We start from the raw sequence: 27,247 nt of genomic DNA on the forward strand, positions 1-27,247 counted from the left end.
ATAGTGAATATAGCATTATTTCCTATAATGTATTTTCAGAGTGCTGTTGCATAGCGTTTGTCTTTGTATTTTCAACCATGGCATCGCACACATGTGCATTTATTTAGTTAGTTCTAAACTTGTGTTTGGTTTTTACCCATATTAATATTACATGTACGAAGCTGGGAGCCGTGACTGAAGGACCAGCGGCATGCTGCACCCGCCCGATCAGAGAGAGAGGGGCATGGCTGTCGCTGACAGCTGAGCCCCTCCTGTATATACCGGCATCAGTGCATACACTGTTGCCAATGTACTAATCCCTTGTATGCCGCAGTCAAAGCTGACTGCAGCATGCATCCGGTTTGCACAGGGTATGGGCTCCCTTTTCATCCGCATCTGCTGGGAAGGCAGCCCAATGTCTTATACAGGCATAGGGGCTTGTCTTCCATGAAAGCCTGTGAGACCCAGCCCCCTGGATCCTGCATTACAATACACTTGTATTGTAATGCATTGTATGCCCCCAAAGTTCAAGTCCCACAGTGGGATAAAAGGAAAAGTGTTTTTCATAATAAAAAAATAAAAACATTTCAGGTTAAAAACAAATACCCCGTCCCCATAATAAGCACATATAAAATTGATCTATAAAACCATCACATGATCTACCACTTCAGGTGAATGCCGTAAAATATTTTTTCAAAACTGTGCCAAAACAATTATTGTCACCCTGCTCCAAAAAGTCTAACCCTAAGTTCACACCTGAGCGTTTTACATCGCGTTCAAACGCGCTGTAAAACGCTCATCACGTGAAAACCAATGCTTCCCTATGGCCCTGGTTCACACTTGAGCGTTTTACAGCGCGTTTGGACGCGCTGTAAAACGCCCGACGCATAAACAAGTTCTTGAGCTTTTTTGGGGGCGTTTGTCGCGCGTTTTGGCCATAGACTCATTGGACAACACTGCAGTCAATCACACAAACGCGTCAAACGCGCGTTTACTATTGCAAAAAGCGTGCGTAAAACGCACGTCTCAGAAACGCTCAGGTGTGAACCCAGGGTAATATTGAATGATCAAAAAATGGTACCAATAAAAACATCAACTCTTCCTGCAAAAAAGCAAGCCCCTACACAAGACGATTGGCAGAAATATAAAAATAAATATGGCTTTCAGAAAATAGACACAATCTCAAAATAGTAGCAATAAAGCTGTCACCTTATCCCATAGTTTTTTGGGAGTTTCGACTGTAGGAGTGCATCAGGGGGTCTTCAAATTCAAAATGGCAACTTAAAATTATCTCAGTGAAACCTGCCCTCCAAAATCCATACATTGCTCCTTCCCTTCTTCGCCCTGCCACATGCCCATACAGCAGTTCATGACCACATGTGGGGTGTTTCTGCAGAATCATGGTAATAAATAGAATTTTGTTTGGCTGTTAACCCTTGCTTTGTTACAGTGAAAAATTGACTAAAAATGGAATATCTGCCAAAAAGGGAAATTTCATCTCCATGGGTTTTGAATTTTTTATTTTTTTATTTTTACGTTTAAAAATTTCTTCTAAAATTCTAAGCCTTCTAATGTGCTACAGAATAAAATGACATTTACAAAATGATGCAAACATAAAGTAGACATATGGGAAATGTAGCTGCCTTAGGCCTTTTTCACACAACCGTATGTATTTTGCAGGTCAGGATTTACTCACCTTTTTACTCATAAATCCTGCTCCAAATCGCACAAACCTGTATATCACAGCTCAGACGTTCTCGCTCTGTCATATCCTGCTGTCAGATAGGGCAGCATAAAACATCTGACAGGTTTCTCTCTAATTAGGCCATACCATACACTCGCTATTATTGTCTATTCGCAGTATGAGCAATTTCATGCCATATTAAGGTCTGCAGTCAAATAATATTCACTCTCCTAAGTCTTGCATAACTTGTTCAATACATGTTAATAGGCTGCTGTGTTTTTACCCCAAGGTTGTTTGGTACATTAGCTGAGCGCATGACCTCCCCCATAGAAGGGAAAGCTATATACAAAGGAAGGTGTTGCCTCCCCGGACGAGCGTAGTGCAGTAAAATGCACAGGGGCGTGCTGTACGGGCCTGCACGCGATACGCCGTGTCTCCTCCTATGATGGATGCACTTCATTAGCAATGGAACTGCTTCCTCCAGATTATATGGAGTTTTATAATTTCAGAGGATGAGGGCAGCGCATGAAAAGTCGAGGAGGAGTCCACTCAAATTAGATATTCCTCGGCCAAATTCTTCAGTGTGTATGGGGTTATCACAATTCTCACCCGAAGGCATGTTAGTGGGGACAGTAAACAAAGTTCGGGGGGCAGCTTATTTGTTTATTCCAATCGAAAATGTGTTATGGCGGATTTGCACGACCCGATTGTCAGGCAGGTTATCGGGGACGAACGTTCCTGCCGATGCTCGTTCCCATCAATCTGCCTGTCTAGGGCTACTTTCACACTAGCGTTTCTATTTTCTGGTATTGACCACATCATAGGATCTCAATACCGGAGAAAAACGTTTCCATTTTGTCCTCATTCATTGTCAATAGGAACAAAACTGAACTGAACAGAACTGAGTGCTCCAAAAAGTATTCCGTTTTGTTTGGTTGTGTTTCCATACCGGAGAGCAAACCGCAGCAAGCTGCAATTTTCTTTCCGTCTTGGGATACGGAGCAAGACGGATTCATCATGACCCACAATGCAAGTCAATGGGGACGGATCAGTTTTCTCTGACACAATAGAAGACTGATCCGTCCCCCATTGACTTTCAATGGAGTACATGACTGATCTGTCTTGTCTGTGTTACAGATAATACAACCGGATCCGTTCATAACGGATGCAGATGGTTGTATTATCAGTAACGGAAGCGTTTTTGCCGAGCCCTGCCGGATCATGCATAAACACTAGTGTGAAAGTAGCCTAAAGGAGCAGCCAATCGCCAGATGAAGAAGCAAAAAGCTCGTTCATAGCGTGAAACTGACGTTCATGCAGACGCACAAACGGTGGTTTCTGGCAGCAGATCACTGTTCAGACAGAAAAGATGCAGCTGTATGAGGACAAGTGATCGCAATAGCAACCGCGCCTCATAATGCGGAGGTGATCACTGCATGTAAATGCAGCGCTTTACCCCCATAGTTTTTGGGAAGGAAGCGTCGGCTCCTTGGCCCGTGTAAACCCACCATTACACGTAGTTGAGCAGAGCGTGTATGTGTATGAGGAGTCTTGAAGGATACCTGTGCAACAGCTAAGGGAGAGTTCACATTACCGTTATTCTTCTGCTCGTCTGATTCGTCAGAAGAACAGAAAAAAAACTGGATCGTGTTCGGACGGCTTTTTTATGTTCTTCTGATAGATAATATCAGTGATGTGAACTCTCCCTAAGGCAGGAGGGGAGAAGTTGGTTTGGGGTATTTGCTGCCCTTGTGTGGTAGGTGCGTGTAGAATGACCCTTACAGCAGAGCTCATAATGGATTGTAGAGGGGAGAGAGGCCACATCGGACTTCCTATCCAAGAAACCCAGTATTCCTTAATTCAGGTTTGTTTGTGGTGGAGTGGCTTTTGTGGCTGCCTCGTAGGTGTGAAGCATGGTCTACAAATGGTCAGGCCACAGGAAAATTGAGATATTTAATGGTTTCCTGTTTGACACCTACGTGTGTCATATAAATCAACCTTGTATAACACTGAAGGAGGGGACACGAGCGTGGAGCATGGCAGTAAGTGTCGTGGGCAGCACAATGAGTCTGGTAACTAGTTCTAGTTAAACCAGTGACATTTTCCATCATATCCTACTATGGTCCATGAGCTCCCACAAGCCGGCAGTGCAGCTGCTTGATGGCGCAGTGCTGACTGTACACATTTGTCCTACAGTCTCCCAGCCATGGACCCAGTGGGGCTTTTTACACTTTCCCCCCTTAGACTTGATTTATGACGAGGCGTGTTCCTCTTCATATATTAGACATATCTATAGCAGATGACCTTTTGCCTGGCGAAAAACTACTTCAGCCCCTGCTTGGCATCTTTTTTTGCCAAAATTTACACTGTTAGTAAATTCACAGCCCCTGACATGCCCGCATTCTTCCCAACTTCTGTCCATCTATTGTCGCACTGCTGAATAAATAGACTTGCGACTATTTTTCATCCGTGTTACTACGGCATGATCAACCAGCAGTGAGGGGCTGCAATAAACCCGTTATTAGAAAGCTCAGGCTACTTCCAGGTGTAGCATAGACTGGTTGTTACATATACAAAATCTGCATACGTTTTTTTTTATCACACTGAATCCGCTGCAAGAAAGTGGCATGTGAACAGGGTTGCAGAAACTCCACCAAATTTGAAACTTGATTGTCATTTAACATAGAATCAGTGCCCAAATGCAGGTCTAATCTGGCCCTTGTGAACATAGATGGCGGTGAGCTTTATACTAGGTGAGTAACAGTCTGCCCCAGCTCATCTACCCGTTCTTTTTATTCAGATCTTTTGCCCAAAACGTGAAGGTTGGCAGCATTTTTATGCAATGCGACTTGTGCCACTTGATTGTAGCTTTTGCAGATTTCCCTTAGGGCTCATGCACCCAGCTGTGCCCATATTGTGGCCCGTAAACAGCAGGTCCACAATATACCCATTCACTTGAATGGGTCAGCAATCCGGAAGGTGTGTTGTGGAACGTAGTGCTTCTGTGGGGTTTCTCTAAGGTTGAATGGATCCATCTGCAGAATCCACACTGATGTTGGTCCGTGGATTGGGGACTGCAAATTGCTGTCCACAATGCACGAAACAGCTGAGCAACGGCCGAGTGCGTGGCCCTTAGGCTGCATTCACCTGGCTGTGTAGTTTCTGTAGATCTCTCTGCGTTTACACACCGAATCCATACCAAATTCCACATGTGTTACATGCAGATTTTTTTGGGGCTAATTTTGACATGGGTTTGCACATGGATTCTTCTCCAAATCTGTGCCGGAGGCTACTACATCCCACATATCAGTTGGATGATCCGTTTCCTGCTGTCTGGGTATAACTCATGTTCAGACTGAAACATTGCAAGGGTGGGGTCATATATTCTTACCCATCGCTGCTGTTATTTGACCTTCCTATTTGACTGTCAGATCTGCCGAACATTAAACTGATTGATCATACAGTCCAGTTGACAGAAAGGTCTTATGCAGGGCTCCCTCCTAGTGTATGCTAGCTGTTGGATTTAAACGGATCTTCCAATTTGAACTTTTAGGACATATCCAAAGGTTATGCTGTAAATGTTGGTTAAGTGTGGGTAAGGAGGAGTATAAATGGCCCCCTGGTTGTCCGTATAGGTATGGGTCCCAGATGAATATCCCTTTAAGCTTTCAGCACTGTCCTCTCTGCAGTATGATGCCGTCGGTCTAAAAGAAACTGATGTTTGTGCCTTTTGTGTTTTCAGCTTCTGCAACCTTTGAAGATTTCCAAATTCGTCCACATACATTGTATGTCCACTCGTACCGGGCTCCGGCGTTCTGTGACCACTGTGGAGAGATGCTCTGGGGCTTGGTGAGGCAGGGCCTCAAATGTGAGGGTGAGTTTGGAAATGAGAGCATTCATTTTGGCCGAGCATCATAACGTACTTATAACATTAGCAGAGTCTTAGGTGCCCTCATTACATAATGTGACAGAAGAATACCGGTGTACTGGTATATTGTTTTAATGCAATGCTAGCTGAACTGTGTGTATGTTGCTTACTGTAGTAATGTTGAACAGTGCTTTGCGGTTTTTACAGTTTCTGCTGCATTTTTAACTGTATAATTAAAACAGATATTTTTCAACTTTTCTAAAAAAAACACAAATGCATATTTAGAGCATGCTATGCAGAAATACACCTTGTCTGTAGTGAATTTCATAATTTACTACATACTTAAAGGGTTGCCCCATCTGTACCATTTGTCATATTCATCGGATATGCCATATGCCCCTCTGGTACTTGCTGGTACTCCTGAAGCTCAGTGCACATGCATCTGGTACTCTCCATTTACTGCTATGGGCATTCAGAAGATTGCAGAGGCTGGCTGCGCATGTGCAGAATCTTTCAGACATTTATGGCATACCCCATGATAGTTTAAAGAAAAATCTGTCTGCATGAACAAAAAAAAAGCAGCAAAAACCTAACTACATTTTATAGGCACCTCCATTATAGTTGATTCATTGTAATTCCCCCCTCTCAAATCAGTTGATCTTCATGGATACAGTCAAGTATTAAAATTGGGACTAAATATTACATTTTAAAAATTGTTATTTTTGTTTGGTTTGTTAAATTTTCTTTTGGTTTATGATGCATTTACACTGCCCAACCTAACAGGCAATTATTAGGGCCTTTTATTCCTGACGATTGCCAGCTTTTTAGTGGAAGTGAAGAGCTCCATTTACATGCAGCAATCACCTCCACTGCACAAGCGCGAGGGCTACGGCTGCGCGATTAGTCAAATGAATTTAATTAATTTGCCCTTTTAGTGTCTGATGATAGTGTTTTTTTCTTACATTTAGACCACTGTTTACTCTTTTCAGTCCCTGCCTGCCATGCCATTAATCCTGATGCAGGCTGAAGAGACCCATACAGGCTGTGCTGATACCGCACCCCAGATCACTGGGAGCCCTGCGCTGGCTGTGGCTGGGGTCCCTCTGTGACAGCCGGATATTAGATAACTCATCAATAGTGACTGCGGCATCTGGGCAGATACAGAGGCTCCCTATACCATTGGCCCCCTGAGAACACATGGTGGAGTGCCAATGTCTTGCCATGGCATCTGGGATCTAACAAAGGCCATGCCATGACTGTATGTCTATTATACCCTGCCACAGACACAACCTAATAGACTGCCTGTTAGTGTACAATGATGGGCTCTAATGCATTGGTATACATGGTATTCTACTGCAGTATAAAGATCTTGTAAATAAAACCATTTTTTCATTTAAAAGTGGTAAAAAATGCACACATCTATAGTCTTGAATTGTTTTCGCCACGACCCATATTATAAAGATAACATGTTATTTAAGGCTTATGCACATGGCCATAGCTGTTTTTGCAGTACACAAATTGCGCATCCACCAAACACAGATACTGGCCATGTGCAATCTGCATTTTTCAGAACATCCGGGCCATAATAAACAGCCCTGTCCATAATGTGGACAAGAATAGGACATGTTCTATATTTTTGTGGATGCCATGGAACGAACAAATGGATGTGGACAGCACATGGTGTGCTGTCTGCATTTTTTTGCAGCTCCATTGAAGTGAATGGGTCCACATCAAACAAAAAATATGGATCGGATGCAGACAAAAAGTACGTTTGTATGCATGTTCCCTTACACTGCCCTGTGAAAGTAAAAAGATGAAAAATGCAGAATAGATCTTTTCCTATCCCCCCAAAAAATAAATGTTTATCAGTAAGTTAATTTTCTATTTTCTATCAGACCTTAGAGCAGACCCCCAAATCACACCCCCATTATTCATCAGACCTCAGTTCAGACCCCAAAATCGGACCCTCAAGCTTCATCAGCCTCAGATCAGACCGCCCAGCCTCCATCAGCCTCAGATCACACCGCCCAGCCTCCATCAGCCTCAGATCACACCGCCCAGCCCCATCAGCCTCAGATCACACCCCATCAGAGCCCCAGCCCCATCAGCCTCAGATCACACCCCATCAGAGCCCCAGCCCCATCAGCCTCAGATCACACCCCATCAGAGCCCCAGCCCCATCAGCCTCAGATCACACCCCATCAGAGCCCCAGCCCCATCAGCCTCAGATCACACCCATCAGAGCCGCAGCTGTCTTCTACTTAAGAATGTCCTTCATTGCCAATAGCAACCAATCAGAGCTCATATTAAGGACCTGTAGCAAAATATAATCTGAGCTGTGATTCAACAGACAATGGCTCCTGTAGTTTGGCGGTTAGGTTACAAAGTGTATTTTTTGGCAAATAATTGGAAAGTATGGGGTGAAAATTTCCACTCAAGTCATAGTCTTTGATGTTCCCAGAGTTATAGGAGATGGTTGTGCAAAATTTTGAAAATTTGATGGTGCAGATTCTTTTATCGGAAATACACACATACATGCATACACTCAGCATTTATATATATATATATATATATATATATATAATGTGAGTATAGCCACCTCCCTGTGCCTCCCACATGCTGAAGACCACTTTCATAATGGAAGCAGTCATTAGCATTCTTACTATAAGACGCACTGCTACTCCCCCCACTTTTGATAAAGTGTCTTTAAAAAAAAATACAAAAATAAAGAAAAATCAATCGTCCCTAAATTGAAAATAATAGCAGCCCTACTGCTATTGCTTCTCCTTATACAGATCGCTGTTCACACAGCACAATTCACTGCCCAGAAACAATGGATTAATGTGCTGCATGAAAGATCATTTCACCCAATGAACAAGAATGTTACTCGCTTGTTGGGTGATCGGCAGCACGTTTACATGGGCCTGTAATAATATTCCTTCCCTATAATCACCCTGAGATGTGTTTTTATCCTAGTCGATCACTTTTATGTTCTTGCCCGGCTATCTGCTGTGTACTGTATTGGTCTGGAAGCTGTCAGCATTACTGGACCAGCATCTTCATGTAAACAGCCCTTCCAAATCGTGTTTGGATTTTTGTTGCATGAGCATCTCTGGAAGGAAGAAGTCTAGGACTTGGTCTTTCTCTTACCTCACTTGTAACATCTTAACCCTTCAGAAAGTGTATGTATTGTGCTGGTAGGCTCTGCTAAATAAGTGAGTCGTCAGACTTCTTCGGAGCAAGATATTGAATTAAAGGGGTTTTCCAAGATGTTTATACTCATGACGTACCCTCTGCACAGGTCATCAGTATCTGAATGGTGGGGGTCCGACACCTGATACCCCCACCGATCAGCTAAGCCACGGCCTTCTCTCAGCTCACAAAGCACAGCGTCATACGTTGTATAGTGACTTTGCTTGGTATCACAGCTCGGCCCCATTCACTTCTGTGGGGCTGAACTGTATCTAGGCCATGTGACCAATGAACGTGGCCTATGCTAAGCTGAGAGAATCCCGTGGCACTACAGGGAGCACCAGTGTCTTCTCAAATAGCTGATCGGTGTGGGTCCCGGGTGTCTGACCGATAGCGATCAGGTGCTGAGGTCATCAGTATAAAAGTCTTTAATACTTAACGCTCACTATAGAACATTGTCATGATGCATATGCTATGTCTCTTTGACTGGTCAGAAGGAAATTCAGAGACCTTCATAGTGAATCACAAAGTGGCTTCATTTTAAATGAATTGGGACGGTGAAGGTGAACGTAGCCTTTCACATCCCCAGTCCACCAATGTGATGAACATGTATAGCAGCATTGTATCATATTGTCATGTGACCTTTTATAACACTTTGAAGCCGTAATAATTTGCCACATAGGTAAGGGTACTTTCACACTAGCTTTATTCTTTTCCGGTATTGAAATCCAGTAAAGGGTCTCAATACTGGGAAAAAAAACGCATCAGTATGCATCAGGATGTCTTCTGTTCCATCCCTTGTACGGTATTTGACCGGACAAAATACTGCAGCTTGCTGTGGTATTTTTTCCGGCCAAAATTCCAGAACACTACCGCACTTGCTGGATCCGGCATTATTTTCCATAGAAATGTATTAATGCTGGATCCAGTACCAAGTGTTCCGGAAATTGCCGCATCGCCGGATCCGGTTTTCCTGCCTGCTCATGCACAGTTCTTTCTAGCTTTGAAAAAATTAAATCCTGGATCCGGTTTTCCGGATGATACCAGAGAGACTGATCCGGTATTTCAATGAATAAGTGTAATGGATCTGTATCCAGAAAAAAAAGATATCAGTTTGCATGCGGATATTCGGATCCGGCAGGCAGTTCCGGATTCTAACAACGATAGTGTGAAAGTACCTTAAAAACAACAGTGGCGAACCTTACTGGGATTTCTGTTATACAGTTTACAATGCTTTTTACATTTTTCCTACAGGATGTGGTCTCAACTACCACAAGCGATGCGCCTTCAAGATACCAAACAACTGTAGTGGGGTCCGAAAGCGAAGGTTGTCAAACGTGTCACTAACTGGATTATCCAGCATACGCACTGTGTCTGCAGAACCGATCACTTGGTCTTCAGAAGAGACGCTTTTGGTATGTGATGGGTCGGGAGTCTTGGGCAAACTATGTTGGTTCACGTGTGCACAGTGCCAGGCTGCTGTATCCGTAGCATATTTGGTAATCCACATAGGTGATTGACATTGCACAACGTGGCACTGTTAGCACTGTAGTCATCACTCATTACCTTAGGAGATGTCATTGTGAATAGATAGAGAAGAGCATGTTCTATTTTTCACAAACGAGCACATCAAACTTTTCTTTACAGCATTTCTGCTCCTGCTGCATGCAAGAGCAGACAGACCACCTCTCAATGTCCGTCTCCAGCCATTTTCCTTCTCTGGTCTCCTCTCACTTACTGTGTTCACACATTAAGGCTCCGCTGTGGCTGTGATGTGCCCTGGTTACTGGCAGGACGGTATTGCGACTTTTAGCTGCAATAAATACCCCAGTAACATTCAATTAAACTGCTTTTGAAAACCATGCTGGCCGGCAGGTCGGTGCCGTTGTGACCACATTGCAGCTAAAAAGTGAGAATGCAGCCTGAAAGCTGTTAAACTTCTAAAGCAGAGTCGGGCGCCAAGATGCTGTAAGGACCCTGGGATTGTTGAGGAATGAACATTCCTTTGCACACCATGCTTAGTACCTTTTAAAGATGGAAAGCTGCACCTTCATTGGCTTTGATCCCATTGTTGCGCCGCGTTTTGCCGACATAAAAAGGTTAAGGCTGGGCCTACACAACGACATCTGTCACTCTACATCCTCTGATTGTCAGTGGTGTGGCGGTGTGACATTATGCGATGCAACAATAAAAAAATCCAGACCTGATGGATTTTGTATTGTAAGTCGCACGCAACTTTTACTCCATTGGCTTTAAAGGGCTTCTGTCAGCCCACTAAGCCGTTTTTTTTTTTTTTGGTTAAAAATAATCCCTACACTGCGAGCTCCCTATACATAAGCTAAATATTCATTTTGGTTCTGTAGATTTTGTTTAAAAAAAACTATTTTTATAATATGTAAATTACCTTGCTACCAGCAAGTAGGGCGGCTACGTGCTGGTAGCAGCCGCATCCTCCTCTCATAATGACGCCCCCTCCGCTGTGTGATTGACAGGGCCAGGGAACGGGATCGTTCTCTGCTGGCCCTGTTTGAATTCAAAATATCGCGCCTGCGCCGTACCTGTCTTTACCCGCTCTCTCGGCCGCTCCATCCTCAATGCGCCTGCGCCGATGACGTCACATCTACAACCGGCGCAGGCGCCGAATTAAGACAGGTACGGCGCAGGCGCGATATTTTGAATTCAAACAGGGCCAGCAGAGAACGATCCCGTTCCCTGGCCCTGTCAATCACACAGCGGAGGGGGCGTCATTATGAGAGGAGGATGCGGCTGCTACCAGCAAGTAGCCGCCCTACTTGCTGGTAGCAAGGTAATTTACATATTATAAAAATAGCTTTTTAACCAAATCTACAGAACCAAAATGAATATTTAGCTTATGTATAGGGAGCTCGCAGTGTACGGATTATTATTAACCAAAAATAAAACGGTTTAGTGGGCTGACAGAAGCCCTTTAATGTGAATCACATGCGACTTTTCTTGACTTAGCTGTAAGTCAGCAAATTGCAGACAAGCCAAACAAAATGTTTTCTCCTGCAACTTTTCTGTGACTTGCTGTTCGTAAATGTCAATGGATCTAATGGTTGTCAATGATTTTTCAGTGCAACTTACGACATTCAGGTCGATGCGACTTTTACTCCATTCATTTTAAAGGGGTTATCCCGTGACTAATGTAAAAAATAAAAATCAGACGTCATAAAGTACACGACAATCTCTTTCTAACAAAGCTAGAACCAGCCTTGTTCCTCACATGGATCCAGAGATCTCCCCATTCATTGCACTGCTAGATTTCTATCAAGCTGGCGGTTCAAGGGGTGTGTCTTTTCTGCTGCAGCTAAGGGGGCGTGTCCACGCTCTTCCCATCACAGCTCAGGAGGCGTGTCCACGCGCTTCCCATCACAGCTCAGGAGGCGTGTCCACGCGCTTCCCATCACAGCTCAGGAGGCGTGTCCACGCGCTTCCCATCACAGCTCAGGAGGCGTGTCCACGCGCTTCCCATCACAGCTCAGGAGGTAGTTGAAGGATGAAACTGAACATGTGCGGACTTCTCAATGAGGATGACACAGAAATAAGAAAAAGCAAACAGCAGGTGGCGCTATACAGATACATTTTATTGAATAACTCAGTGGCTATGCTACATTTTTAATTACATGTAATTAAAAAAGTATTCAGTTTCAGGTGCTGGTTTAAAAACTGTAGACAATTTTTCGTGGGACAACCCCTTTAATGTAAGTGTACAGTGACCTGACTCTCCTGTGACTTGGCCGTTTTTTTTTTAGTAAAACAGTTGTGCGACTGCAAGATGCAGACAAGTCGCTCATTGTTTTTGCCGCGTTACACATGTCGCAGTGTAGTCCCAGCCTAACACCTTGCCGATCATCACACTGCACTGGCTGCATTGAAACTTAAATCGGTGCATGAACAGACTAAATGCTGTCTATTTGATGTAAGCCTATAAATCTTTGGATGGTTCTTATTACCTGCACAAAGTGCATGTGAGTTTTTTAAGGGATTTCTTTATGGTGAATGGACTATGGTGAACATTAGTTTATCCTGTAGATTTCAGAATATGGGGAGCCTGAACTGTGGTGCGTGTTCTTAGCGTGCATGCAGAGCCTGTGTCCCCTGCCCTCTCTCATTCCTCTGTCATCTAACCAAATCTTTCATTTGTCTTCTTTTTAACATTACGTCTTTTTTCTGCCCCTTTACGCTGCCATCTGCTTCCTTTATCAGTCTCCTCTCAGCCCCACTCTTTGAGGTACGTGAATCTCATTCTCCAACCCTGCATCACTTTTCCGTACCTTCCTTCTTTGTGCTACAGCAAGGGGCCAGGACAACAGCTGGCTAGTTAACATGAACAGCATTTATTTTTAGGAATGTGGGACATGGTTAGAAGCATTTTCCGGACTCTGATACTGATGACCTATCCTCAGGATAGGTCATTATCATCCGATTGGTGAGGGTCCGACACCCCGCACCCCTATTGATCATCTTTATCTAGCACTTTGAATGGAATGGAAAGCACAGCTGGCCGTGGTGGGTTACTGCATCCCCTTCAGTGGTCGCTGAGCTGCAGTAACCCAGCAATGGAGCTGTGCTTCCTGCGGCACTCAGTTCCAGGTCCTGCATCCCAGGCTGCGAGTAACAGCTGATCAGTGGGGTGCATGCTGTCTGACCCTCACCGGTGGGGTATTAATGACCTATCCAGAGCATAGGTCATCAACATCTGGAGCCTGGAAAACCCCTTTAAGACGCATGTAAAAGTTAGAAAAGAAAGTTCTGTACAGGAACACTGTGCTGTGTACAATTGGTTTAGTAGTGCATTTGGAGGACTGACCGAATAGAAAAAAGGATGAGCGCATACATTGTAGGCCCTCAGTATGTTAAAGGGTATGGTTAAATGCATCCAGTGGTCCACATTTGTGTAACATACTAGGAGCTTATACTAAGGGATTGATCATTGCCTGTAGTTTAGCAGAGAAGATTTGGGTAGGATGCAGCATTTGATAAGATTTAGTAGGTTTAGTATTGAAGACAGAACGTTGTTGTGTTAAACAAAAGGGTTGGAAAGCAATGCACAGTACAAAGATTGTATGGGAGCAATGATGCCAGTAGTACGCCCAATAAGACCAGGAGGACCGCGGGAGCATCTGCACTGGATCCGTAGGGGACTCGAGGTGAGTAGTGGTTTTTGTTGTTGTTTTTTTTGTAGTAGTAGTATTTTTTTGTACTTTAGTACCCTAAGTGTACCTGCACACAAGATCTGGGGTGAATGCACATAAGATCCGCATGAATTTCCTTGTGGATTTCTGTGCATATCTGCACCGTATCTATAAAAATGGTTTTTGGTGCGGATTTGATGCAGGTTTGTTTGGAAAAGAGTGAAATCCGCAGCTAAAGCTGAAAACATAACGAACATGCTGTGGATTTCAAAATTCTCTCGGCAGGTCAATTACCGCACAGAAAATAATCAGCAAAGTGTACATGAGATTTGTGTGACCCTATACACTTTGCTGGTACTATACTATGGTTTTTGTGCGTGTAAAAAACACACGTATTCCACAATGTGTGCAGGTGGCCTAAGGGTTCTTTAGGTTACATGAGTGTACATCTGATGGTTCAACTCAAATAGATCCTTTGTGGATATTCAGTCTTAGGGTCCATGCACACAGCTGTAGTTTCGGTCCGCATCCGATCCGCATTTTTTGCAGAACAGATGTGAGCCCATTCATAAGATGCCGTCTGCATCCATAAGTCCGTTCCGTGTCCCTGCAAAAAATTAAAATAAAACATATCCTATGCTTGTCCGGTTTGCAGACAAGAATAAGACATTTGTGAAGGAGTAAAAAAAAAAAGCTGCAGCCTTTTGCAGAGCCGCAGTTCAGGCGGCAAGAAATGGATACGATCCTGTGCGGCGGCCCTTAGGTTACTTTTCTTGTTGATATGTTTGTATATGCTTCCTGCAGAACTGGAACTTGTGCAAATGTATAAAGTTCTCTCCTATCCATGGTTAGGGGTCCTGTTCCCCCATCCTCATGCACTGGCAGAATGTGGGAACGGTTCCCTCGGTTTTAGAATACGTTGGAGTCGTAGTGGTCAGACCCCCACTGATAAGGGCTCTTTCACCTGCGTTATTGTCTTCCGGCATAGAGTTCCGTCGTCGGGGCTCTATGCCGGAAGAATACTGATCAGGATTTTCCTAATGCATTCTGAATGGACAGTCCGTCCTTCAGGATGCATCAGGATGTCTTCCGTTCCGGAACGGAACGTTTTTTGGCCGCAGCAAATAGCGCAGCATGCTGCGCTTTTTGCTCCGGCCAAAAATCCGGAACGCTTGCCGCAAGGCCGGATCCGGAATGAATGCCCATTGAAAGGCATTGATCCGGATCCGGCCTTAAGCTAAACGTCGTTTCGGCGCATTGCCGGATGCGACGTTTAGCTTTTTCTCAATGGTTACCATGGCTGCCGGGACGCTAAAGTCCTGGCAGCCATGGTAAACTGTAGTGGGGAGCGGGGAGCAGCATACTTACCGTCCGTGCGGCTCCCGGGGCGCTCCAGAGTGACGTCAGGGCGCCCCAAGCGCATGGATGACGTGATCGCATGGATGACGTGATCGCATGGATCACATGATCCATGCGCATGGGGCGCTCTGACGTCATTCTGGAGCGCCCCGGGAGCCACACGGATGGTAAGTATGCTGCTCCCCCGCTCCCCACTACTACTATGGCAACCAGGACTTTAATAGCGTCCTGGGTGCCATAGTAACACTGAAAGCATTTTGAAGACAGATCCGTCTTCAAATGCTTTCAGTACACTTGCGTTTTTCCGGATCCGGCGTGTAATTCCGGCAAGTGGAGTACACGCCGGATCCGGACAACGCAAGTGTGAAAGAGGCCTAAGTTAGTTATCCCCTATACTGTAAATACGGGATGACTTTAAAGCTTGTACAACCCGTGTAATTGTTCACAACCTAAGGCTGGACCTCCATGCAGCCGAACCTGACTGAGAAAACCCCGCAATTAGCAGAGTTTCAACCACATGCGGCTCCCGCTGTGTGGAAACCTGACCTATTCCCTACAAAGCTGACGACTCGGCTGATCATTCATCTGACCGCTATCTCTCCCGACTGCCCCATACACCTATGCGTTCAGTTCAATGTTGTGTTTTTGTTGGGGACAGAGGAGAAGCCCCTACCAGACAGTCCTGGCGCCACCTTTATCTCCTGATTAGAAGAAAAGGATTCAGTGAAAATATTCACTTTGCCTGATCCTTTTGTCCCCCAAAACCATCCTTCGGGATTGTCGTGACCTTCCCATACATATTAGATTGTCAGCTGAACAAGCCGTTCTTAGCGGGTTCAGCCGACAATACACTAATGTACAGTGCTGCCCATAATTATTCATACCCCAGGCAAATTTTGACTTAGTTACTTTTATTCAACCAGCAAGTAATTTTTTGACGGGAAATGACAAAAAGATAAGACGATGTACAAGAGGCATTATTGTGGGGGAAAAAAAACATTTGTCCACTTTTATTTACATTTGAGCAAAAAATACAAGATGTTCCGCACTGTGGAAAATCTCAGAGGACGTGGTTGGAAGCCAAAAGTGACACCTGTGCTGGCCAGGAGGATAGTTAGAGGTGAAAAAGAATCCAAGGATCACCACCAAGGCCATCCTGGTGAATATGGGCTCTGCTGGTGGCAATGTCTCAAGGCAGACAATCCAACGGACACTGCACAATGGGTTCCACTTCTCCAGATAAGGCACACAAAAGCTTGCTTGGCCTTTGCAAAAGCTCATCTGTACAAAGAAGACGACTTCTAGTCGTCTGTGTCATGGTCAGATGAAACAAAAATGTAATTGTTTCATTCATTTGGCATCAAAAAGGAGAAGCCTTCAACCCAAAGAACACCATCCCCACTGTCAAACATGGTGGTGGGAACCTAATGCTTTGGGGGTGTTTTTCAGCCAATGGACCAGGGAACCTAATCACAGTAAACGGCACCATGAAAAAAGAGCAATACATTAGGATTCTCAACAACAACATCAGGCAGTCTGCAGAGAAACTTGGCCTTGGGCACCAGTGGACATTTCAGCATGACAATGACCCAAAACACAGCAAAAGTGGTGAAGAAATGGTTCTCAGACAACAACATTAACGTTTTGGAGTGGCCCAGCCAGAGTCCAGACTTGAATCCAATTGAGAATCTGTGGAGGGAGCTAAAGATCAGGGTGATGGCAAGAAGACCCTCCAACCTGAAAGATTTGGAGCTCATTGCTAAAGATGAATGGGCAAAAATACCTGTGGAGACATGCAAAAAGCTGGTCTGCAATTCTAGGAAGCGTTTGATTGCTGTAATAGCCAATAAAGGCTTTTCTATTGATTATTGAGAAGGGTATGAATAATTTTGGACTGGACACTTTTTGCTCAAATGTAAATAAAAGCTGAGAAATGTTTTTTTCCACAATAATACCTCTTGTATATCATCGTATTATCTTTTGGGAGACTCCTATGTCTTTTCCCGTCAAAAAATTACTTGCTGGTTGAATAAAAGTAATTTTGTATATTGGGACCTTTAGAGTACATTTGTGCTATAATTCACCTAGGTAATGCAGTGTACAATGTGCCTAGGTGTACCTGCCCAGACGCAAAATGTCCCTGGCATTAGTGTGAGAAAGGCATATAGGCTCAGCGTGCCCTGTGTTTGCAGAGACCATGGCTAGGACAGGGCTTTATGCATGAGAAGACACCCTCCTATTATTCCAGGAGGCAGAGTGTGTGTAAGGAGAGGTGAAGCTTGTTCTCCCATACACTGCTGTTTGGCTTGGCTCGGGCCTAGTTCCTGCTGCTGGCTTAGCTCCACACTTCACGACCGCATCTCCAGACGACATCCTTTCTGTGTTTTCTGGCTGCACAACATTAGCATGGTCCTGCGCTGGCCCAACAGTCCTGTTGTCTTATAATTAACTCTTTACTTGTTGAATGTTTCCAGATGTTAAAGTAGCTGGAAATGGCTTATTAAATTGTGTCAGGTCTACCCCGATCACTAGAGCTTGCACTCTAAAGCGGTGACCTTTGTCTCTTCAGTATCAGATCCCGTCTGCTGGTTAGTAAACCCTCCTAGTTTCCCCGTTGGTAGTGAATGGGTTATGGCACCTCTCACCGAGCTCCCCATCAGCTGCAGTTTCCATCATGTAATCTGGTTTTAGCAATCATTTCCTGGAGCAGTTCCAGCCATAGCTGAGCCTGGAACAAAAATCCCTTGGAAATAGCCCACAGATCAGCCTTACAAGGCTGAAAGGCTTCTGGGGCCTCTGTTCTCCCTGCAAAGCCAGCACTGGGCCATTTATATTCGTTTTATGCAGATTATTGGAGATGAGTGCCTTACAGCGCTAATGATATAGCAGTGAAGGCATTAACCATTTTATAAACAGAGCTTTTATGGACCCTCCTCATTCACGGTTCTGACCTTACACTTGCACTGTAATTCTGCAATGAAGGGTTTTAGATGCAATTGATAATGAATGAGCACTGAGGCTTAAAGGGTCACGTCAGTGAGTGGCATTTATCATGTAGAGAAAGTTAATACAAGGCACTTACTAATGTATTGTGATTGTCCATATTGCCTCCATTGCTGGCTTGATTAATTTTTTCCATCACTTTATACACTGCTCGTTTCCAATCCATCATTAGTGGCCATGCTTGCACATTATTGGAAAAAGTGTGGCTTTTTGGTGGCCAGGACCGTGAGAGCAAACATAGGCCATTGCTTTTTCCTATAGTGTGCAAGCACGGCCACCGCTGCTGGATTGCAGGGTGGTCATAACCATGGAAACAAGCAGTGTATTATGTGATGGATAAATGAATCCAGCCAGAAAAGGAGGCAATATGGACAATCCCAATACATTAGAAAGTGCTTTGTGTTAAAGGGGTTGTCTCATCTCCAGGATATGCCCCCATTTTCCCACTGGGACCCGCACCTGTATCGAGCCCCGAAAATAGTGGAGTGTGCACTGCACATGCGCCGCCGCCAAAAATAGTTGAGTGCTGGCTCAGCTATTTCCGTCAGGCCCGTAGAAGTGAATGGGAGCGGTGGCTGATCATGCGCGGTGCGCTCCCATTCACCTCTATGGGGAGAGCACTTGATGGTGGTGGCCCATCCGGAGTCCTCCAGCCACCACTTTGTGGTGCACCTATAAGACAATGGGGGCATATCCTAGTGATATGCCCCCATTGTCTGAGATGAAACAACCCCTTTAACTTTCTCTACATAATTAATGCCCTTTGTTGAAGTTACGCAGCCAATTTAAGCTTATATTAGGCGCACAGATATTCTTGCAGATGATCGCTGACGAGCTTTCGTATTAACGCTCGCTAGCGATTATCTGGCAGTGTAATACTGCCGCTGATTAGGCTAGTTTCACACTTGCATTTTCTGGTATTGAGATCAGGCAGAGGATCTCAATACCGGAGAAAAATGCTTCTGTTTTGTCCCTATTCATTGTCAACGGGGACAAAATGGAACAGAGCAGAGTGCACCAGAATGCATTCGTTCAGTTTGGTTGGGTTTCTCATACCGGACAGAATAACGCTGCAAGCTGCAGTTTTCTGTCTGGCATGGGATGCGGAGGAAAATGCAATGCAAGTCAATGGTCCCGGATCCGTTTTCTCAGACAATAGAAAATGGATCAGGTGCCCATTGACTTATAGTGGTTTTAATGCCGGATCCAACATGGCTAATTTAAAGATAATACAACTGGATCTGTTCATAACAGATGCAGCCGGTGTATTATCACAAACTGAAGCGTTTTTGCTGATCCCTGCTGGTGAAAGTAGCCTTACCCAATGCTTGTTCATCGGGCAATCGGAAACTTTCAGCAGGTTTAAAAATCGTTTGCCGGCTGCAGATCATGATGTGTAATTAAATATGTGGATGAGTGATGGCATAAGTGATCACTGCTCCCCATACTATGGAGGAGATCGCTGCATGTAATAGCAGTGGTCTCCTCCGCTGACCAGCAGCCGATTGAACGTTTCCTTCCTGGCAATCGCCTTACTGATAATAAACGGATAGTTTTCTTATCTCATCCGTGTCTTCCAGCTGCGGTTGAGGGGGAGAAAGCGTCTACGTTCCCGTATTGGTCTGGGCACAGCACATTTCGGCTTCCTCCTGGCCTTCTTTTTTCTGCTCTTTCGTAGACACGCATCCGCAGAATTGTAACAGACAATATGCACTGCACAGAATTGGGCCACATTTACTCACGGCGTCTGTCTAGCATTAGTGTACAAGACCTTATGAAATAGTCTTTTCCGTCATAGTTAATTCCCCCCGCATGAATTAATCAATTAACTGCTGGGCTATCAGAGGTTTTATCCTGAGCAGATGCCTGTTTACATTGCCTCATGGTAATCTGAAGATGTTGTGTAGCCACGTGTCCAGAGCCCGGCTTCACTAAGACTCTGCAGAGGGTCATTACTGTTTCCGTGTCTGTCTCTTCCCTGCTATAGTGGATGGTCCATGGCAATCTCCAGTAGATTGCAGTTTTTTGCCATGTTGCTAATGACATTGTTGTATCCACAGCTGCAATTTAAGATCTTCCTTTATTCATGTGTTGAAGGGGCAAAGTCATGATTGATGTAAACAGGAAAATCATATGGAACCAGAGATCTCCCTGGTCATAGGTCCAGTTGCCCTGCTAGAATCATTTTGCGCTCACAGTTCAGGTGGAGTGTCCTTTCTTTGAGGACATGTCCTTTCCCTGTAACTGCCGCAGCTTCTGACAGAAGATATGGCTGGTGACAGTTGAAGAATTAAACAGAGTACGTGCAACCACCAAAGTGAGGTGGACAAGAACAGCCCTATGCAAATGCATGCAGTTAGAAAAGGATTGAGATGCAGGTGCTAGTTTGAAAAATGTAGCATATTATTCACGACACAATCCCTTTAAATCATCTTGAAGCCTTAGCATAAAAATAACAATAGAAACTGACCAGAAATGACCCCATCACATGCAGCCACAGCACCATGCCAGTCTCCGATATGTCTCCCTTGCCATTAATAGCATTGCTTGCTAATGACTGATTAGTCCATTATTATTTCTACAGTGTTTGATGTCGTTGTTATTGCAAGCATACAAATCCATTAGATTCTACTTGGGACATTAAGGAATGTTCTAAAATTGACATCTTTTCTCTTTGCAGCAAAAATCTCCATCAGAGTCATTTGTTCGGGAGAAGAGATCTAGTTCCCAACCCTACCCAACCCCTGGTCGCCCAATCCAATTGGACAAGATCTTGCTGTCCAAGGTCAAAGTGCCTCACACGTTTGTTATTCACTCCTACACCCGCCCGACGGTGTGCCAGTACTGTAAGAAGCTGCTAAAAGGTCTGTTCCGTCAAGGGCTGCAATGCAAGGACTGCAAATTCAACTGTCACAAGCGTTGTGCAACTAAAGTGCCTCACAATTGCCTTGGGGAGGTGGCCATTAATGGAGGTATATATATCATGAGTGTTTTTATATGTGGTGTACATTACAGCAACTATTAAAATGGTATTTTAATCTCAGACGTTGATGGCATCTCCGTGAATAGCCGAGTGCTTGGCCATTCCCAGCAATCCGGTAGCAGTGAGTGGAGAGGTGGTCGTGCATGTGCAGTGCACTCTCCATTCACCACTATGGGACTTCTGAAAACAGCCGAGTGTGACGCACGTGTGCAATGTGTTCTCCTTCATCAGGAGGCCCCCGTTCTGGAGATGGGTAAAACCCTTTGTCAATTTTTTTACTTTATATGTGTTTCTTATTTTCTCTTTGAAGACTTGCTGAGTCCTGGTGCAGAATCTGATATTGTCATGGAAGAGGGGAGTGACAATGAAAGTGATCCAAGCAGCAGACTAATGGATGATGTGGATGAGCCCCTTACTCCAGATTCCGATAGCATAATGACCGGCTGCCGAAGTGAAAATGGAGACACGCAGGACCCTGACCAGGATCAGGATACATCGGATCGTATGATCAGGTATATCATAATTACATATACGGATTAAAACCAGTGACTTCTCACTGTATCAGCATTAAAAGGGCTGTCCCGCCTTCACGAAGTGACTCCAGTGCGAGCAGCATTGTAGTAATGAGCTCTTTACACTACAAAGTTGATGGAGCTAAAGTTCCGGTGCCAACTTTTGGGATCAGAGCTACACCCAAACAGCTGATTGACCGGGGTGAGAGGTGTTGGACCCCTGCTGATCAGTTAGTGATGGCTCCTTTTGTGGTAAGTTAAAATGATTTTCTGGACTAGCGATAATGATAACTTGTCCTGAGGATAAGTCGTCAATATCCAGACTGGTGGGGTCTGACACCCAACACCCCAAAACTCAGCTGTTACCTTCACCGTCTAGGAGCTGAGCTGCAGTCACTTGACACAACCTCTACACTGTGAATAGAGCTATCCTTCTTGCTTCATTCTCAATGGGAGTGCTGACAGTTGTAGGTAACAGCTGATTGGCTGGGGTCCAAGGTGTCCGACCCCCACTGATCTGATATTAATGAACTATCCTAAGGATCAGTCATCAATAACTTTAGCCTGCAAAGCCCCTTTAAAGGGAACCTGTCATCACCTTTATGCTGCCCATACTAACAGCAGCACAAAGCAGAGACAGGTGAGTAGATTTCAGCGTCTGTCATTTGAAAGCTAAAAGTAAGTGGTTGTCGAGAACCGACATCACAATCATGCAGACTGGGCCTGGAAAAGAGTCCCGGCCACCTGAGAAGAGTCCTGGTTATTCATGGATCCTGCTCTCCTGCCCACCTGCTGATGGCTGACAGGCTTCTCCCTAGTTTTCTCTCTAGAAGAGAACTGACCATCATCAGCAGACGGGTGAGAGCCGGAGATTAGGAATAACCAGGACTCTTCTCAGGGAGATTTGACTCTTCAAGGCCTGGGCTGCGATGATTATGATGCTGGTTCTCAGCAACCACTTACCTTCAGCTCATGAGTGACACGCCGCTGACATCAGAGCATCTGTCACTATTGTGTGCTGCCTTCAGTGAGGTCAGCATAAAGTTGATGACAGGTTCCCTTTAAGAAAGTTTTTATGCATTGTTCTGTCAGTACAGATGTAGCAGGGTTAACACACAAACTCTTAAATTTATTAACTCATCGCGTTATCTTGAAACCAAAGCCATTGAAAAGCAATTGAAGGTGTTTGCTTAACACAAGTGTTAACTCTGCTACATCTGTATATAACAGAGTGAACAAATATGAAATACACGCATACAGATAAATTGACAACACCATACCTGAAATCACATCTCCTCCCAGGGGTCAACTAATGTTGGTATTGTAGTAATTTGCCTGAAATCTTGGCCTTTTCCTAAATTGCAAGATCCCTTTTAACCCCTATGCCAGAAAGGCTGCTTCCTTACTCTTTGTGTGCCGCCTATCAGATGTGTGATGGGTATGCATGCACTTGGCAGTTAAGGTATATGCCCCGATCTTGCTGCTTAAGGCTACTTTCACACTAGCAGCAGGGGACTCCGGCAGGCTGTTCCGATGGGTGAACAGCCTGTCGGATCCATCCTTCCGCTAGTTCACGTGTGCCCTGGACTGCTGCTATGCCCTTATTGACTATAGCGGAGCGGAGTTCGGGCGGCAGCACAAACAGAGAGGCAGCCGGACTCAAAGTACTGCATGCCTGTCAATGGGGATGGAGCGACAGTCCGGGGGCACACATAAACTAGCGGCAGGACGGATCAGACAGGTTGTTCACCCGCCGGAGTCCCCTGCCGTTAGTGTGAAAGTAGCCTAAGTTCATATATTTTATTGTTTTCCAGATGCATTCACTCTAATATTAAAGGGGCTTACGTTCGGATATTTACATGGCATTCCTATGCTACACACAGACTGGTTCCTGTTCCCAGTGGGACTTTTATAGATATCTATGTGCTGTGGCCAAGCTCATAGGGTTTAGTGGGAGATCACTAGATGTGCTCTACCTTCCTATTAACATATATCTTACAAACCTATTACCCAGTAACCAAGGCCCCTGGTTTTTGCATTCAGTGAGAGGCTATTAGCAGTATGTATTGAAGATATAGAGCACCGCTGCTGTCCATTTGATTCTCTTATTTGAAGGTATAGAAATAATATTGCTACGTCTACACACATTGTATCTATTCGTCTGCACCAAATGATGTTTTTTTCTTTAAGGAAATGATTGCGAAGAATGCTGCAGGTTTGCCGCAGAGTTTACCCTCTGCATTGAAACGCCACACCGCAGGCCAAGTCATGTGCGGCTATTGTCGTGGAATACTCCGCAGTAGCCATTTCTCTGCTACTGGAAACTTTGTGGATTTTCTGCTCATAAATTTTCTGCAGAAAATGTAGCCGTACCCTATAAAATGATTTGTCCTGCCTTGTAGTCCATCAGTCTGTTGGCTATACTAAGATTCTGCTGCAGCATATACAAACATACCTTTCTAATGTCAATTTACAGGTGTAGTGTTCATTCTATATTTCAGCCCATCAGCCAGTAATAACATTCCCTTGATGAGAGTGGTTCAGTCTGTTAAGCATACGAAGCGGAAAAGCAGCAGTGTAATGAAAGAAGGTTGGATGGTGCATTATACCAGTAAAGATACCATGGTAAGAATACCTTGTACTATCAGTCCTGTGGTCTGATGTGGCACAATTTTAGTATTTGGTTTGTTACTAAAACCATTTCAGATATTGGTGTTTTTGCCTTTAATTATGAATAGATCTGTCTATTTTATTAATAAGTGCACATAGCGTTCATAAGTGTATACCTATGATATATATAATACACATAATGTGTATGGATATTTTATTCTTGAAATTCCTTTGCAGAGAAAAAGACATTACTGGAGACTGGACAGCAAGTGTATAACCTTATTTCAGAATGATACTGGAAGCAAATACTACAAGGTAAATGGAGAACTTTACATGTCTAAGTATTCTCCCAGCAATTATCTTTAGTAGCATTATAGATGCGTTAGTAACCATCTCTTCGCTTGGGGGTAGGACTATAGGGATGCAGCCGTGCGATATAGTAGCGTTAGTCTGTTCATTATGGCTGTAATTACCTAGATCTCACAGAGTAAACTTAGTTAAAGGTCCGTGGATAAAAATAAAGGGGATCATTTACGAACAGATATACGCCACTATTTGGCATTTATATGTCGCAGATTGCAGCGTAAAGGTTATTTGCACCATAATCTGCACCTTTTCCCCCTTTTCTAACGCTCACACCAGGTCTAAAAAAGTGTGCATGGTGTGGACGGGGAAAAGGGTAGGCCCGTCTCATTTATCATTTTCTACGCCTTTCTTAGGAGTAGGTCTAAATCTACTCCAGCAAGTGTAAAGTCCACCTAAGTTATGTAGAGGCCGGCACCCTCTACATATGTTAGGCTGGTGAACCCCCGCTCACGGGGGAAATCGCTGGTCTCCATAAATGTCCTCCAAAGTCTGTATAAATGAAATATTTTGTAGCCTTTTGTAATATTCAACAGATTCCTCTTAAAAGGATTTTCTGGTAATACAGATTTTTTAAGCAAGTGTCCACAGCCCTGCCTTATGAAATAGAAGGATCATACATACCCAGTCCATGCTGCCTCTGCCTTCTCGCACTGCTTACATCCTGCCGTGCATGGCCACATGCACCGCTACAGCCAATGGCTGGCTTCGGCAGTGACTTGCTGCTTGTGGCCAAAGGGAATCATATTGGTGCATGTGACCATGCCCATGCACTGCCAGATGTAAGCAGTGTGGGCACCAAAACATTGAGAAGGCAGAGGCAGTGAGAAGGACAGGAGCGGTGTGTACCAGTTAGATATGGATCTTTTATTTCAAAGGGAAGGCTGAGGACTCTTGCCTAAAAACATAAATATGTATAAAAAGTGTGTGATACCAACTCTTAGGCTACATGCACACGACCGTATGTGTTTTGCGGTCTGCAAATCTCGGATCCGCAAAAAAAACAAACGGATGACATCCGTAAGCCATCTGTTTTTTTTGCGGATCCATTGTAACAATGCCTAAAACAAACAAGAATAGGACATGTTCTATTTTTTTGTGGGGCTACGGAACGGACATACATTTTTTTGCGGACCCTTTGAAATGAATGGGTCTGCATCCTATCTGCAAAAAAAAGACGCGGAAACGTTTGTGTGCATGAGGCTTTAGAGGTAGGCAAACCCCTTAAATTTGTTCCCTATTAAAAATAAATAATAATAATAATTGAACAATTAAAAGGACCTTTCTCATCGACAAATATGGTCAAGGATAGGACCTGCTCTATTACTTGTGTAATGGCCACACGGGTCCACAAAAACACAGATGTGTACATGTCCCCATGGAACTCGTGCTATCTGTAAAAAGGTTGGCACACTGAACCAAAAATACAGTCTTGTGCAGGAGCCCTTATTGATTCCAGGACAAAAGGACAGCGATGATAAATTCTCCTTAGGGTGTAATCTGACATAAAGTACGTGGTGGGTCACTGCACGCAGCACTTGTCATAAATGGCTCCGTAGGAAAAGGTACAGCTGCGCAGCGGCAGGATTGGGTATAGTTGGATATAAACCACTTTTTTCCCCAGAGTATTTATTGCAGCTTTATGACTTTGATTTTGTTGGACATTTTTTTTTTTTTTTTTTTTTTTTTGCTTGTTTCTGTAACCTTATAAATTGTGATGTATTAATTTGTATTCACAGGAAATCCCCCTGTCTGAGATACTCTGTCTGGAACCTGCTAAAAATCTGTCTCAGCTCCCCCCTGGTGCTAATCCTCACTGCTTTGAGATCACCACTGCCAACATTGTATACTACGTGGGAGAAAGCCTGTCCCACCCGATCATACCTGAGATTGGCAATAATATGGTTGTGAATAGTGGAGTGGGAATGGAAGTAGCACGTATGTGGGAAATAGCCATACAGCACGCCCTGATGCCAGTAAATCCCAAGGGAGCAAATGGAGGAAGCAGCCAACACAGTATGTCGTCGTCTTATATCATCTTGGGCATTGCTGTTTTTGTGTGATAGTAATCTGTAGCCAGAAAAATGTTGGGTCTGTATTGTTTACGTTCTCATATGTTCTAAATGTATTTGTTTTGGGCCCCTTACCCCTATACCTTCGACATGCTAGTTGAGCACGTATATAGTCCCTATGATATGTATGCAGTGACTGCAAATAGTAACAGACTAGTGGAACACAAAACCACAAGGTCTTGTGTGGAAGATACCTGGATTTATTCTACTTTTTGGCATAAAATGTGACTTTTTGCATTAAGCTAGTTGTAGGTTCCGGGCAAAAAATGCAGGACAAAGCAGCACAGGATGCCACGCTATGTTGACAAAATTATGTACATCATAGAAACCCGACTGACCTCCTTTATTAGTGGGTCCATCGGGTTTGGTTAGTGTCATATGACAGATCTATTACTTAGGCTACTTTCACATCTGCGTTTTTGCTGGATCCATCATAGATAAGAAAAACGCTCCCGTCATTATAATA

General features: G+C 44.3%; 1 protein-coding gene across 1 annotated transcript in view; it reads left to right on the forward strand.

The window, feature by feature from the left end:
* PRKD1 (protein kinase D1) overlaps nucleotides 1-27,247 on the forward strand; it is a 134,850-nt gene that overhangs the window by 89,432 nt on the left and 18,171 nt on the right. The window contains exons 3-9 of the mRNA XM_044272177.1: nucleotides 5,406-5,537; nucleotides 9,978-10,138; nucleotides 20,922-21,213; nucleotides 21,535-21,736; nucleotides 24,238-24,361; nucleotides 24,584-24,661; nucleotides 26,449-26,725. Of these exons, the coding sequence (XP_044128112.1) occupies nucleotides 5,406-5,537; nucleotides 9,978-10,138; nucleotides 20,922-21,213; nucleotides 21,535-21,736; nucleotides 24,238-24,361; nucleotides 24,584-24,661; nucleotides 26,449-26,725 (1,266 nt within the window). The remainder of the gene's footprint in view (nucleotides 1-5,405; nucleotides 5,538-9,977; nucleotides 10,139-20,921; nucleotides 21,214-21,534; nucleotides 21,737-24,237; nucleotides 24,362-24,583; nucleotides 24,662-26,448; nucleotides 26,726-27,247) is intronic.

This window comes from Bufo gargarizans, chromosome 11, assembly GCF_014858855.1.
Source record: "Bufo gargarizans isolate SCDJY-AF-19 chromosome 11, ASM1485885v1, whole genome shotgun sequence".
Taxonomy (NCBI): domain Eukaryota; kingdom Metazoa; phylum Chordata; class Amphibia; order Anura; family Bufonidae; genus Bufo; species Bufo gargarizans.